The sequence below is a fragment of the Nicotiana attenuata genome, chromosome 2, assembly GCF_001879085.1.
Source record: "Nicotiana attenuata strain UT chromosome 2, NIATTr2, whole genome shotgun sequence".
Classification (NCBI taxonomy): domain Eukaryota; kingdom Viridiplantae; phylum Streptophyta; class Magnoliopsida; order Solanales; family Solanaceae; genus Nicotiana; species Nicotiana attenuata.
Genome location: NC_031990.1, coordinates 19,039,048 through 19,055,970, shown reverse-complemented (window position 1 = coordinate 19,055,970; position 16,923 = coordinate 19,039,048). Strand labels below are relative to the sequence as shown.

At 33.4% G+C, this 16,923-nt stretch overlaps 1 protein-coding gene across 1 annotated transcript; it reads left to right on the top strand.

The window, feature by feature from the left end:
- LOC109244912 (transcription factor MYB108-like) lies at nt 5,198-6,935 on the top strand. The gene is made up of 3 exons (XM_019412077.1): nt 5,198-5,462; nt 5,673-5,802; nt 6,082-6,935. Exons 1-3 carry the CDS (start codon nt 5,330-5,332, stop codon nt 6,635-6,637), a joined length of 819 nt encoding a protein of 272 aa, XP_019267622.1. The 5' UTR covers nt 5,198-5,329; the 3' UTR covers nt 6,638-6,935.

The window sequence follows — 16,923 nt, the reverse complement described above, 5'->3', positions numbered from 1 at the left end:
GAATTAGCACTATTAAGCTTGCCATCTAATAAATCGAATTATTAAATAGTCTGTAAATACTTGTATCAATGTCGGCAAAAAAAATTCCTATCAATGACGGTCAAATCAAAATCTCGAACAATATCAGAGAAAAATTGACTGAAGCTCTGTAGATTGTGTTATGTTGAAGCTGAATATACAATGCTCTATTTTTTGTGTTTAACGTCTGAAAAATCGTTCTAATTAAATGGGTTGATAATGAGACGTGTTAGAATTAATTTTGTTGAGTTATATTAGGAGTGTATCACGCTAATTGATCCTATTTCCGTTATTAGACAGCTGGACAAACCTAATTTTAAGGTGTTTGTCGTTATTGTATTCATGAATACATGGCGCGAATACATGTGAATATAGTCGCGTACAGCTGGACTTCCCTGTTTTTTGGCGATTTTTGCAATACAGCGAATACACTACTGTAACAATTAAATAGTAACTATAGGAAATAATTATGTATATGGTAGCTATAGGAAGTTAATAGCCACTAAGCAATAGTGGTTTCTGAAACAGCTGGACTTCCCTATTTTTAGGTGATTTCTGCTACTATATTCATGAATACAGTAGCGCGAATGTAGCCAATACACTACCATAACAACTAATTAGTTGCAATACGAAGTAATTATGTATATGGTAGCTATAGGAAGTTAATAGCCACTAAACAATAGTGGTTTCAGAAAATTGTTCTTTAGCATTTTCCAATGGTTATACCAATCGCATACAACATTAGGAAGGGAAAATGACAATGTATAGCCGCTCTTAAAATAATAGCCGCAATATATATATATATATATATATATATATATATATATATATATATATATATACTACCATACCGGATGTAAATAATTTCAACCGCGGGCTAAAAGTGATCTTTGCATATTAAAAATAGCATAAATTAATTACAGGAATTCTTTTAATGCACTATTGAGGTAGGAGTAATTAAAAAAATTATTATCACATGAGACATCTCAAGCAATAAAATGAGAGCAAAATAATTAAATAACAATCTAAACTTGACAAACTAAGTAACAAAACAAAAAAACTATACTATCGCCTTTTTTTCATCAATATAATAACACTTTAATAATCTAGTTGCATGTATCTTAGCTCCGGTTTGGCCATTAAATTTGATTTGATTTTTTAAAAAAAAAAATTGAAAAAATTGTTTGTTTATAAAATATTATCCTGTTTCGAGAAAAAAAAATTCAAAAATTTTCAAGCTCCCAAAAACTGATTTAAGGTAGTTTTTTGGTGAAACTTTTTTTTTTTCACTCACAAAACTTCAACTTTTCTTCAAATAAAATGCATGTCCAAACACAATTTCGACTTGCAAAAATTATTTTTTAACACAACTTCAAAAACTCTTTTCTAATTTCAATCAAATTTATGTCCAAAAGCCAGCTTAATGTCACTGAACACGTGATTGCCATGCCACGAATATACTCATTTTGTAGATTAATTTGTTTACGTAAATGTCTTTATCCTCTTTTACTTTTAAATTAATTAGCCATAAATTCTGAAAATCTGCGCCGTACCATTTTACTTTTATTTCTTTATTTCAAAAAAAGGACAGCTAAACGGATAAAATTAAAGAAGTTTATTGTTTAATCCAGTGGCTTAAACAGTGCAATGAATATGGAAATATTTCAAAAATTGTAGTCTCAAAGTGGTCCATGAATATCTATTTATAGTAGCCACCCCTTGTGTTAATTAGTAAGAGTTAAGCTAGAGTACATAAATAAAATATATTTTACAGTATAGATTATTAACAAATGCAAGCAAAAGGATGGCCGGTGGCTTAAATGTATAACGAATATCCTTGATTAATAAATTTTAATTCTTGCATTAATTTAATCATAGATCCTCCACGTGTATTTTTAGACTATCGTATTTTACTTTCCTCAAATTAAAAAAGAGGGCTTAATTGGCTGTTTTTGGACCTTCAAGCTATCCTAAATTAAAAATTACTTTGTATTATGTCAAGCTCTATAGATGCAATGTACAAATACATTCTTTTACAAAAAGTATTATTTATACATATAAAATATATTTGTGTTGTGTATTCGCTACAGGTATCATGTTCCTTTTTACGTATAATTTATAGCCTGTTTCGCCAAGTTTCTAAAATCAGTTTATCTCGAAAAGTGTTTTTTTTTTCAAATTGCTTTTCAAAAAAGTATTTTTGTTGGGAAGCAATTTGTGTTTGACTATTTAATTTGAAAATCACTTCTGAGCATCAGCTAGAATTAGACCAAGCTTTTAAAAAATATTTTTAAGTGTATTTTTCTCAAAAGTGCTTTTCCAAAAAGTGTTTGTGGGGAGAATTCTACATTTTTCCTCTTGTATTTCTACTCAAAAGCACGTTTTTCTTCTAAAAGCTTGGCGGAACAACTTAACTTTGAAAAAAAAAATCATTTTGGCCCAAAATATATTACCCTGGGTCACATAGATAATTTGCAAAGTTCCCAAATATGTCTTCCACCGTGGCCTCTTGGCTATCTTCATTCATATCCAGGGTGGAGCTAGAGTACTGAGAGCATGTTCGGCCGAATCCAGTAGCTTTGGTTCGAATCCTGTATTTGTCTTAAAATTTTTATTGAATTTTGCATACGTGTAAATTATTAATTTAAAACTCAATAACTTAAAATGTTTAGAATTCCGAATTCATAACCATGAAATCCTGGCTTCACCTCTATTCATAACTATCACTATACTTAATAAGCTTTATAAAAAGAAGGGTACTAAGCATAGAGTAGGATTCACACATTTATTGAATCATAAATACTCCCTATAGAAAAAGGCTTGAAGGGAATTATTCTACTAATTTATAAATTATATAGCCCTCAATAGCATAACTGCATAGTGCCTATTCACATATCTACTTTAACGAGACACCACAAACGATAGTTGGCTAAATTTCTATAGATAAAGAATAGACAACTAGCCGATTGAAGAACTTAGCCTTTTCAGACGGAGCCTAGTTATTTAATTAGGGCTTTGCATGTTGTATTTAATTATATTAAAAGTTAAAATTTTATACACTGACAATATAAAAGAGATTTATGTTATTAATGTATGTATTTTGAATCTTTATACTATTAATGATACATGAGTATTAGGGATGTACATGGATCGGGTTGGTCAATCGGTTTGGATTGGTTCGGCTTTGTCGGGTTTTTCGAGTTTTCGGGTCTTTTTGTTACATGAATATTATTTCAATCTTATTTTGTTAAATTATAGATAAAGCTTCGATAAATGAATATATGTTAAGTAAATATGGAAAATATTGACAAATATATGATCTATTAAAATATTCTAATGGGAGAATTTTTTTAGTAACACATGATAGTTATTTTCTTAGTCGTCTAACAATAATTTTTCGTTAATTTACGCTTTCAAGGTTAATACATGAGAGGATCCCAAATATTTCTACATTTCCTAAAAAAAATTCACTATAAAGTCTTAAAAATATAAATAAAATTTATATATTTATATGTCGCTTTGGTTCGGGTTTTTTTACTCAATACCAAACCAAGTCAAACCAAACCTAGTCGGATTTTTTAAATCGGTTTGGTTTGATTTTTCGGTTTGGTGCGGTCCCGGTTCGGTTTGAACATCCCTAATGAGTATATACGATAATACTAGATCTAATCGACGAATAACATGTTTTTTTTTAATTAATCAGGGGAGGGAGAGGATGGAAAAAAGGGGAGAAGGAGCAGCGTGTTAGGTGTTTGCCATAATTTTCTTACCATATTTGATTTTCCTATCTCTTGAAGGAAAAGGGCAATATAATTACCTTAACTGGGTTTCCTTTTTGTAAAAGAAAATTATAAATCTTCAATATTTGGCTAGTCCTTTTTCTTGTAGGAAAAGGTTTGAACTTATATAAATTGAGGATCCTTCTTTCACATTCAGTAGCATCCACAATGTAGCCATAGGGGGCTTGAGAGTCTTGTTTAGGGGGAGAATTTTACGGGACAAGTGTTAGTGTGTCACTTGTGTTTGCCTCTTCGTGAGGTTGTTCTTTCGATATTTTGTACTCTCTTTTATTATAGTGGATTGCTCATCTCCGCCGTGGACGTAGGTCAGTTGACCGAACCACGTTAAATGTTTGTGTCTCTTTTGGTAGATTTCTCCTTTGTTGTTGGATTTATTGTCGCTCAAGGTTTGCTATGCTTGCTTCCGCATAACACCTGATTTTTTCGATCCTAACACAGAGGAGGGGCCAAGATTTGAAGCTTAGGGGTTCAGAATTTTAGTCGATTTAAGTTAATGGGGTTCTAAATTAATAATTTGTACATATTCAGTGAATTTTCTAAGACAAATACATAATCTGAACTAAAATAACCGAGTTCAGTCGAAACTGTAACTTATACATTGGTTTCGCCTCTAAGAAGGGAAGGGGGTAAAGATAAAAGGGATACTACGCCTACATATGGGGTTTGATGAGCATGAGCATGGACGATCCAAAGAGTACGATCAAGTTCAAGATGAGTACGACCGTCATTATATGCTATTTCAACCTTAAATTGTTTCAATTTTATTTTCCAATCCGAAAATTTGGGTTTTTGCCAATAAATATATATTTTATCTTAGATTAACGGGAAACGACAAGATATCATCAATCTTGTTTTCTTTCTTTTTTCTTTCCTTCTTTTTTTGGGTCAAATTCTCCAAATGTTTTAGCTGTTAATTAAAGTTAATTGCTAACTATAACCATGTCTCTAGTTCATCGTAAAACTTTAAAAAAATATCATAAAGTTTCAATTTCAAATGTTAGTGGACATCCTATTCCATTTTCAAACAAGGAATTTAGGAAATTAACGAATTAAGAAAAAATGAAGTTAGAAAGTCAGCAAAACCATGACAACTTGCTTGGTGGGTGTAAGAAGGGAAAATAAATGTAAATATATTAATTTTTGTGGGATTAATATTAAAATTTATAGTCATATGGACAAAGTCAAAAGTGCTAAAACGAGTTTAAGTCATTAAGTGTAATTAATTAACATACTATTACGGCTTTGTGAGATATTAATTAAATACAAGTTTCTTCTTCTTTCCCATCTTATTCCACGTTTAACTCACCATTTTTCAAACTTCTCTCTCTTTCTATTGTGTCTATATAAACCCTCATCACTTCCTTTATCTCCTTGTGAACAAATTGATACATCTCTTTCTCTTTCTCTCTCTAAAAGTATCTATCTCTCTATACATAAAACAAGAAATCCATCAAAATACCTTTTTGTATCAATCAATCAGTTTCTCCATTTACAGAAAATATTTCATATTGATGGATCACCATGTTAATGAAGATAATATGGACCTCAAAAGAGGTTCATGGACTGTTGAAGAAGATTTTACTCTTATAAATCACATCGCTCTTCATGGCGAAGGCCGTTGGAATTCCCTCGCTCGATGTGCTGGTAAATTTCTATACACTAAAAGAATTTTTAAATTTTTTTTTTGTGTGTGTGCGCGAGCGCTTAACCAATAGCTAGGTTGGATTGTTCATGTGGAGATAAAGATTGATTTTTGGTGTGGTTGATAAATTCTTTTTCTACTAAGTAATCTTTTCTTTTTGGTAGTATTAGTTATACTCCGCTAAATAATATGTTGATGGAATAAAATAACAGGTTTGAAAAGAACGGGGAAAAGCTGCAGATTGAGATGGCTTAATTATCTTCGACCAGATGTTCGACGAGGAAATATTACTCTTGAAGAACAACTCTTGATTCTTGAACTTCATTCTCGTTGGGGCAATCGGTATGTTAGACTTATAATATTTTTCACGTCATTTTAAATATGTAAATTTTATTTCAATTTTTATTTTGAAGAATCTATATCTCAACCGATTCCACGCCTTTGTACTATGAACCTTTCATAAAAAAATGAGACAAAGCGAGTAATATTTTTTCAAGTGCAAACAATAATAGCTATGAGTCAATCCGAACCAAGTTGAAATTGACTATATCATGAATTGTTACTGTCTATATTACTCTATTTTAATATGTCTCAATCTTATATTATTTAATTTGAGTGCAGGTGGTCCAAAATTGCTCAACATTTGCCAGGAAGAACTGATAATGAGATCAAGAACTACTGGAGAACTCGAGTGCAAAAGCATGCTAAACAGCTAAAATGTGATGTCAATAGCAAACAATTCAAAGATACAATACGTTATCTTTGGATGCCAAGGCTTGTTGAAAGAATTCAAGCTTCTTCCAACTCCGCCGCCACCACCTCCATCACCACCACCAACAACAGTAACAACAACAATAATAATCATGCAAGTACGAGTGTCACGCAGGAATATTCGACTGTGACAGCTTCATCAGAAAATTCAATGGGGACACAAGTTTCACCAGTTTCTGACATGTCTGATTGTTGCTACAATAATTACCCTATTAATCAAAGTGATTATGGGGAATTATTGATTAGCCCCACAGGTTACTTTCAACATGGTGCATTAGACTTTAGAACAGTGGATTATAATAATCAGCAAAACATGAGCCAATGGATGGAGGGTACAGAAGATGTTTCAGACAATTTGTGGAATATTGAGGACATGTTGTTTTTACAGCAGCAACTCAACAATTAATGATGTCTGAGGTTTAAACAACATTAGAGTTAACTGAAGTGTAGAAATAAAAAATTAGGGTTATTACTCATTATAATTCACCAAAAGACAGGAATTTTTCTTTTTTCTTTTTTGTGAGATATATATTTGCTAGCCTTTGTGAAGAGATATTATATACATGCAGAAGTAATCTGCATGTAATACAATCTTAGAATTTATTTTTCTTTTTTGTAGTTAAGGGTTTGAAAGGATTTGTAACATTTAATTTGCTTCTTGTAAACTTTTATTCTTTAAATGGAAACTTTCTTTTATGAGTGCAGAGGCGGACCGACCCTTTGGGTAGAGAGATTATCGGACCCCAGTAATTTCAGTATATATATATATATATATATATATATATATATATATATATGTATCTTAGTATATATGTTAGTTGATGCCCTAAGATTCAAATCTTCGACAGTTGCGTTAGCCGATTTGAGGGGCACATCTTGATTTTAATAGACTGTGTGAGTTTGATTCCGACTCTATCATTTGCTCAAAGTGTTATTGGACAATGGTGCCCCCTCCTTTCGAATTCTGAGTCTGTCTCTGCGCGTGCTATATATTGTGCTTACATTTTTCCAAGCTTTAACCATACTCTAAGGGATTGTTTGGTTGGGAACCAAGTTATCCCATGATTAATTATCTCGGAATTAGCTATCTCACCCTTCCATAGGGATAAAAAAAAAATACTACAATCCAGGGATTAATTATTCTCGATTTTGTTCCAACCAAACGTGGGATAAACTCATCTCAAATTTAATCTCGGGACTAATTATTCCTTATTTCTCGTATCAATGAGCCCTAACTGTATACTGATTTTCTCAAGTCTTCATCTTGTTTTCTTTTAATAATAAACTTAATTATGATTGCATTAAAAGAAGAGAATAAAGAGAGAAAAAAGTTATTACTGTAAAATGAATATAATAATCTCGAAAGAGGGTATAATTGGTTTCACTATATATGTTTACTAATAACATGTCGTTGTTGCTTGTTATTCTAATCTTGGACTCAAGTCATGGAATTTTAGAAATTAATTAATTAAAACATAGTCTATGGGGCGTGAATCAGATTACAAGTGGAGTATTAAAAAGATAGACGCTTGTCATTATTCTAGAATCTGCAAAAGGAGAAAAAAGTACACATAAGAAGAAGTGGAAATATTCTAAAATTCTATACTCCATATATTATTTATAAAAAAACTAATTTCCAGTTGTTGCCGTCAGGAGCGGAGCGAGAATTCTAGTTATAAGTTCAGCATAACTTTATAATTATATTAAAGAATTTATTTAATATGTATATATATTTATTCATATTCTAATAAGTTGCCTTTTTTGAAATTTAAAATCGATAATTCAAATTCTGGATCCGCATTTAACTGCAATTCTCTTATTAATGTAGTGTCTCCCCCATACTGTAGTCTTATCATAATATCGTGTGAATGCTACCTTAGTGGCTTCAAATGTCACTAATGACTAATTTATGAGAATATTTTAAGAACAAATCTCAAATTTGTTTCTGATTTGGCCTTATTTTTCTGCTGTCGTACAAACAAAGTCTCTTTGGATTTATTTTTATTTAATTAGCTTTAGGCCAATAAAATCAGCTTTTCCAATAAAATACGGCATGATGATTCGCGGCAACATAGTACTTCATATCAGATTTGTGCCAATTCAACAATCACATACTGTCCTTATCAATAGTGGCGGAGTCGGATTTTTCACCGAAGTGTATTAAAATATAAAAAATTAAATACATCGAAAATTTAAGGGAAGTTAAACGTATAGTAAATATGCATGAAATAAAAACTATTATCTATTAATACAATGTAATTTTTCGACAAAGGGGTGTCATGAAATAAAGTCACATGACTTTCTCACAACTTCGTTCGGTGCGTTTTTCCATCTTTAGCAGTTTTATATTAATCGGTTTCATTCTGATCGATCAGTCCAAATAGTTAGCTTGGGCGCTAATATATTATTATTTTTAATTGGCAAGCTCACACGAGCGAAATTTACACATATAAAACTACAAATAATTAAAAAAGGAAATAGGAATATTTGTACTACAGGTGCCTTGTTGCAAGAAGCCATCAAAGTGGTCCCAAAATTAAAAGAGGTGTTATTGTTATGAAATATCCACGTAAAGTATACCTATTAGTAGGTTTCCTAACAAAAGCAGCCATAGGCCATATCTGCAAATTAAATCTTTAAATCTTTACCGGCTCCTCTCAATCCTTTCTACCCTCTCGCCACGTATACATTTTTCATATGTATTTTAATTGGTGTAGCGGAAAGGACTGCTTCTCCCTTAACCAGAGGTCATGGGTTCGAGCCCCGAATTTGGGGAGCGCTTCCCCCGGAATAGAGCCCTATCCGACGTGAATCCGAATATAATCGGGCTCCAATACAAGTACCGAACATCGGGTGAGAAATATAAAAAAAAAAATACATGACACATAACTTCATAAAAATAATTATTACTAAATTATAATTAAATTATATATTTTTACCTTAATTTATTATCCAAGGTCCATATTAATCCTCACCTCACCAATTAGTATGAATTGGTGAAATTATTCGATGTGAATAAGTTTTTATATTGTCTGGGAAAGTATTTACTGACATTGATATTATTATGTATTTTAGCATAATTTATTAGTAAATTATAAGAAATTAATATGGTTTGTTCATTTACAAAGTCTATGTAATTTTTCTCATGGCTATCCCGTAGCTTCCAGAGAACCCATCCTTTACTTTATTTCATTTTCACTCTAAAAAGGTTAGTGCAAATGAAGTTGGAGTTCTTTTACTCTCTTTCCCCTCCCCCAACCCCTCAAAAAATAAAATAAAAAGAGAACTACAACTACCCGTATAATAATTTCATTATTGGCATTAAGAGATTAAATGGACACCATTTTTTATTATATAACAATAGTCCTCAGCCTAAATATATCATATAACATATACTAGTAATTAATTAAGATATATAATTAAGCTAGAAGATAACTTACGGGTTCAATCGAACCCAGTGTGTGCCCTAAAATTTATATTTATGTAAAATTTACTAAATATCTATAAATTTTAAATTTAGAATTCAGTTATTAGTATTTAAAGTTGTCTTAGAATTTATAAGCAATAAAGTTTAAATACTGAATCTGCTCTTAATTGGTATGCTTCTCTTAATTCGTAATGCTCTCTCACAACAACAATAACAACAACCCACTAAAATTCCACTAGTAGGATCTGGTGAGGGTAATGCGTACGCAGACCTTATCCCTACCTCGAGGGAGTAGAGAGGTTGTTTCCGAAAAACTCTCTTTTCAAGAAGACGAAAAGAAACAATATATCAATATCATCAATAGATACCATAGGAATAATAACAGTATCATAAAGACCAGAAATTAGATGACAAGCAAAAGCAATAGCTAGTAAATAAACCCGGTACTATGAGAACAAAAGAGTAGTGACAACACAACATTAACCACTAGCGATCAAAGACAAAAATTCTTAATGCTCTCTCATTTATCTCAAAAATCCATTGCGTGAAGGTATTTGTTGAAAGGGAACTTACGAAGAATACATTTTCTTGTTCAAACCTCATAACCACAAGTTGTAATGTGGTAAAGAAAAGGTATTATCTATCATCACTAATTCCAATTTTTTGGGGGTTTCTGGTTTGACATAGAATTCTTTTCCAACCCGTAATAGATATTGGAATTTTTATCATACCATTTCCACTAATAGAAAGAACATCTTTGTCTCCACAGTGTTATTAGGACACTCTACTTTTTTCTATCCGATGTTTGATACCTGCATTGAAACTCGATTAATATGGATCGTGGGAATAATTACGTATAACACATATTCTTATTATGCCAAACACGCTATTATGCCCATCTCGTGACATTTTTATTCATTTTTTTGCTAATCAGAAAAGTTTATTATTAAGCAGAAAATTAAGAAGTGTTATTACAATATGAGACTGATCTTAACGTTGTAATCCCTAAAAAGTCTTTGCGTTAAGAAAACAAATAGAGGTGGTTCACTCCTAAAATAGTCTTCGCGCTCAGCATAAGTATGTGAGTCCAGGTGCTTCCATATTTAGCCAATGTATGTGCCACTTGGTTCCCTTCACGATAGATGTGCCTAACAGCCGGTTGGTCCATTGCGTCGAGAAGGAACCTGCAGTCTTGTAGAAAATTAACGTACGTTTTGTTATCGCATTTGTCATTTAATAAGGAAATTAATACCTGGCAGTCCGTCTCCACTTATATTTGATTTTTTGTGAAACGAGTTCCAAACCTTTGAGTAGTGCAATTATTTTTGCATGTATTGGCGATGAGGCCACTATATATGTGGCTAGAGAATCCATCAATCTAGTTTCCATGGGAATCAAGATTTTTATTTACGTTTTGCATGTACACGCTCTAATTTAATGTTGAACCATGTTTTTGTTGTTGCAAAAATATACAATATAATCGAATGACTCAGAATACGTAATTTTTAATTATACACCGTATTGTCTGAATGAGGCATGCTATAAGAGTGCATATATTTGAAATTTTTTTACAGAAACCCTTTAATATATAACTTGAAATATTTAAAGTGAATATATATGGTTAATGGACGCATCGATATACATTTGAGAAAAATACATTTAAATTTTTCTTAATTGTATTTTTCATACGTAGTAAAGCTAGTAGAGAGTGGAGCAAGTGTCCAAGCTCTCAAGTCCACAAATTCCAGAGGGAAGACCAGTGATGTTGCTTAATCACGTATTAACCAACACTCGAATTCGTCCTCCAATATGAAATCGCGTTTATTAAAGAGCGCTTTATCTTCAATGTGAGATTTGTTGGCACTGGAAATCATATGGAAACCGAGGAAAAACGTATTAACCAACTCGTTTAGCAGAACATAATTGTTATTTATTACTACTTAATATGCTTAATGGTTACTTAAATGAAACATTTTTTATGCTAATCATAACCTTAAAAGGAAATTACCACATTAAATTAACCACGCCTTCTAGATAGTGCCTTAATATAGTATCTGCCAACCTCTTCATTAAGCGATAATAATAAAATATTTTTAAGAGTCAAAAAGCAAACTACTACTACTACTTCTTCTTAAAACGTGTGGCTGTAGTTTCTTAGTGGATCGTTCAACACTCTTAGAATTTAGAAAAAGATAATATCACTAACATATTAATAAAACAACGTTAATTTATCACTAAGTGGAGATCTCTCTATTTTATTACGCATAATATTTTATAAACAGTGTCAATATTTGTAGAAGTGAACAATAAATAAATTACTATAATGACAAGCAGTGTTATTTTTTTATATTTACACCTGATGTTTCTCCTCCACCTATTATCTAAAAATACACATCCACTACCCAAAAAAAAAAATTACTACAAATTTCTTCGTTTATCTATCGCTAAATCGCTTTTGCTAACCCATTTTTAGCTAATTCGTCACTAAATGAAATTAGCGGCGGATTTTTCTGTTGAACTACACAATTCATCCGTCGTTGATTCCTTATTTTTAGCAGTGATATAGTATAGCGGATATTATCACATTAGCCCGTACCAGAAACTATTTACATTTGGTAGCCGAAAAAGTGTATAAAACTTGTATAATTTTTGTATATATATATATATATATATATATATATATATATTTTATATATTTTTCGACTATTATTTTTACAACTGCTATATAATATCATTTTTCCTTTAGTATATCCGCCTTATGTCTAGAAATGGATAGCTTATTACTATTAAGGACGTGGATGATATTTTAAGAATAATGATTAGCAGCAGCCTTAAGTCAATCAACGACTTATAATATTACAAATGAAAAACATTCTTTGGGTCAATAAGCTGATAATCAATAGATACTTTAGAGTTTGGATAATAAGATCATGGCTTACGTTGGTATTTAGATGACCAAAAACCGTGCGTGTGACAATTATGACCTATAAATTCAACTTGCTCAAGTCATTGGTATATTTGGAGGTAGAAAACAAAGTAACAAATTTGACTTATAAATGTGTAATATGCCCAAACTTGGACAAGTTGAAAATATATTCATTTAATGGTGAAAATAAGTGTAATCAAAGTTAACTCATCTAAATGATTTAACAGTTAATAATCTACTAAAAATTTTCAAGATTAACAAGCCAATGGGTATTCATAACCTTTAATATTGTCACATTCAGCATGTATTCATGAGTTATAGAATTCACTTCAAGAATTGAAACATAATCATAAATATGGATGTATTTCATTGATTTTCAATAATAGGACATTGTTGGCGTAACCAGCAAAATTACTGCCATGTGACTAAGAAGTCACGAGTTCATCCTGTGAAAACAGTCTCTTGCAGAAAGTAGAGTAAAATTACGTACAATACCTTTCTCCGGATCCTACGCATAACAGAAACTTAGTTCACCGGATGGCCCACGTTGTTTTGCCTCAATATAAGAAGACTTGAAATTAATATGTAATATCTCCTAACCTCTTTTGGAATATTGATATACTGCTCGAGCAATTTCGAAACAAGAAAAATAAATTTCTCTAACATATTATTAAAACTAATTATAGTGAGCCTTCGAAAACAATACCATTTCTAGTGGTCATAAGCAAAAAGGAGTTTACTAGTACTTTATATATATAAGTCTTAAACAAACAAATTAAATGGGGAGCTTTGACTAAAGACAGAGCACAAGCGTTAGGGTTAAGTTGCTAGCAATGGGAGCTTGGAGGAGTAGTGGGGACGCGAGTCGTATGTGGACTGTGACTGCGAACTGCATTAGGGAGGCTGCTAGAGAGATATTAGGGGTTTTGAAGGGCTCGTCTGGTTGCCGCAGAGGGGATTGGTGGTGGAATACCGAGGTTCAAGGCAAAGTGGAATCCAAGAAAGCGGCATATCTGCAGCTAATGGAGAGCGTGGACGAGGAGGAAAAGAGGACGAATAGGGAGCGGTATAAGATAGCTAAGAAAGAAGCAAAGTTAGCGGTCACAAAGGCCAAAACTGTTGTGTTTGAACGCTTGTACGAAGAACTTGGAGGCAAAGAAGGGGATAAGAAGTTGTACAGACTAGCCAAGGTGCGAGAAAAGAAGGCCTGTGACTTGGAACAAGTGAAGTGCATCAAGGACGAGGAAGGCAGAGTTTTGTTGGATGAGGCACTTATTCGCCGAAGATGGCAAGCTTACTTTCACTACAAAAAAAAAACTGGAATTAGCTACGAACGTCGTCGCTAATCTATCGCTAAAATGCTCGTAGCTTGCAGAATTTATTGATAATCTGCTTCTAATCCGACAGTAAATGAGATTAGCGATGAATTTTTCTGTTTAGCTACAGAATTTGTCTGTCGCTAAAACCTGATTTTTTAGCAGTGTTTCCTAAACTCTTGAAAGAAGAGGGAGGTAGGAATATTGAGCTAGGTGACTTAGATCACTCGGAGAGTCGTCGAGACTTTGGGTACTGTAGGCGCATAAGAGTCGAGGAGGTTGAGGAGGCTCTGCGTAAGATGATGTTGGCCCAAGAACAGGTGAAGTTTTGAAGATTGACAAAAGAACTCAGACATGGACCAGGTCCATCTTGTGAAGCACAGTCATGATCAACCTATACATGTGAGATGCACGTGAAGGAGATAAGTCCTACTGATCAAGCAACAATATCTCCTGATCTGATCGAAAAGGTTGCATATTGGATAAGGAGAGAAAGTCTCCTTATATGAAGAGAACACAATCTAGGATGAAGATAGTGTTAGAGTTTGAGATCATCATGAACTCTTCTACGATAGAAGAGCAGCAATCTAATCCCAATCAAACTCTGATTACTAACCTATTAAATATGAGTGTAGTTTTCTTTTACAGGTGTTGCACATACGCAGAAGTTAAACTTAAATTGAGAGCAAAAGAGCAAGGCGATTTTGCAAGCAATTTATGTGTGATTTAAGTGTGCACTCCTGAAGCTACTTGAACGTGATAGAAGAACCAGTTCCAAGTGTCTATCTTTTATTCTAGTTCAATTGTAGTAGGTGATTTTACATTGTACCTTTCAGCTTTCATAGAAGCAATTGTATTAGGTACCTAGAGTATTCAAGTTAGAGTTAACTTGAAGTTATCGCAGCAGTTGAGGCTGTGTGCCACAACGGGATTAGAGTTAATCCTTAGGTTTACAAAGAGTTTTTGTAAATGCTGTTTTGGCTCAGTGATTTTAGTGAAAGTTTGGGAAAATCCTACTGAGTAGTAGGTCGTGGTTTTTTCACCTTTTGAGCCAGGTGTTTTCCACGTAAAAATCTCTATTTTCTTTATTTTCAATATTTATTATTCTGCAAACAGTACTAGTTGGAACACCTAGAAGAACCAGGTCCTTCTATTGTGTAGTTAAGCGAAAATTGGATACCACACAAATCACCCCCCTCTTGTGTGGTATTGACGCTTAAAATATTAATTGGTATCAGAGCAGGTTATCCTTGAAGAGGTTAACACCTTAGGAAAAGATCGAGATGAGTGCACCACCTGGAAACTGGAAAGGGCAATCCACTGCCAGGCCTCCACTCTTTAATGGTCAGTATTATTCTTGGTGGAAGAACATGATGAGAGATCATATCATAGGAGAAGACTATGAACTCTGGGACATAGTCACTGATGGTCCCCTGGCAGCTACAAAGAAGAATGATGAAGGAGTGGACGTGCCAAAAACAAGAGCTGACTGCACTGCTGAAGACTTGAAGAAATGGGAGAAGAATGCCAAGGCCAAGAAATGGCTTGTGTGTGGACTGGGTCCAGACGAGTACAGCAGGATTCAAAGTTGTACCACTGCCAAGGAGATATGGGACACTTTATAAGTGGCTCATGGAGGAAATCCCCAAGTAAAGAGATCAAGAGGAACACTGTTATATTCTCAATATGAAAATTTTACTATGAAGGAAGGAGAAACTATTCAGGAGATGTATACAAGGTTTACAACACTAACAAATGAACTCAAATCTCTTGGGAGAATTATCCTTGAAGAAGACAAGGTTGAGAAGATCTTGACAAGGGTCTTGCCAGTGACTTGGGAAAGCAAAATTACTGCTATTCAGGAATCAAAGAACATTGCTACTTCAAGTTGGATGAACTTATTGGAAACCTCACTGCCTATGAGTTGAGAAGGCAAACCATGAAAATGGATGCACCCAAGAAGGAGAGGAGTCTGGCTCTCAGAATAGCTGAAGGTGCAGATCTAGAAGATGATGAAATGGCCATGATCACACGGGATTTCAAAAAGTACCTAATGAGAGGAAATGGTTCATCAAGAGGTACAACCTTCAACAAATCAAGGGCTTCTGAGTAACAAACTAATGAGGGTTGTTACAAATGTGGCAAGACTGATCACATGATCGAGAACTGTCCTCAATGGGAAATTGAATGGAAGAAGAAAAGGGCTGAACGAAAGAACAAGAAGAAGGAACAGGTTCAACCCAAAAGGAATAAAGGATCAACGAAGGCTATGGTAGCTGCTTGGGGAGAAACATCAAATGAGGACTCAGAAGATGAAGCTGGAGATGAACAAGCACTTATGGCCATCGGAGAATCAGATGATGAACAAGAGGTAAGTGTCCTTCATCTAAGACAAGATTAAATTTCTGTCTAAAGAAAGGTTGTCTGAACTATTGCTAGACTTCATTGATGAGTCTGAGATAATTAACAATGAGAAGGAAGATCTGTCTAGGGAGTGTGCAATCTTAAAAGCCAAGTGCAGAAATCTAGAATCTAGGGCTAAGGAGAGTGACAGTAAAAATGCTGAGTTGAAGAACAGGTTCTTGAACTTGACACCAGTGTCCTAGAGCTTAGGTATGAAAATTTAAAACTGAAATTAGGAACAGGAAAGAAGAAAGCTAATCACACACACCTCACCTTAGAAGAAAACTTAGGAAAAATGAAGGATGAGTTGTACAGGAAGGATGAGCAAATAAGAGTCTTAAAAGAAGATCTAGGGAAGGTAAAACATGAGCTAGACAGAACTTGCAAATGGAATAAGGCTTCTGATGCACTTTCCTGGCTACAAGAACATCACAGTAGCAACAAAAGAGGACTTGGCTATGGGACTCAAGCACCTAAGTGGGACCCTAAAAGCAAGTGCCTCACTCTTCCTGAAAACAAAATTTGCACACACTGTGGCAAGACTGGCCATTACAAAAATGAATGTAATGCAAAAGAAAAGGCCAGTCAAAAGAACAAAGCCTTTGTTCAAAGGAAAAATA

What these genes read in the sequence shown, in the direction of transcription:
- LOC109244912 (XM_019412077.1), top strand. Translation starts at nt 5,330, where the DNA reads ATGGATCACCATGTTAATGAAGATAATATGGACCTCAAAAGAGGTTCA. An exon ending in TTCCCTCGCTCGATGTGCTG is followed by an intron (nt 5,463 to 5,672) that starts GTAAATTTCTAT and finishes ATAAAATAACAG; the next exon opens with GTTTGAAAAGAACGGGGAAA. An exon ending in CATTCTCGTTGGGGCAATCG is followed by an intron (nt 5,803 to 6,081) that starts GTATGTTAGACT and finishes ATTTGAGTGCAG; the next exon opens with GTGGTCCAAAATTGCTCAAC.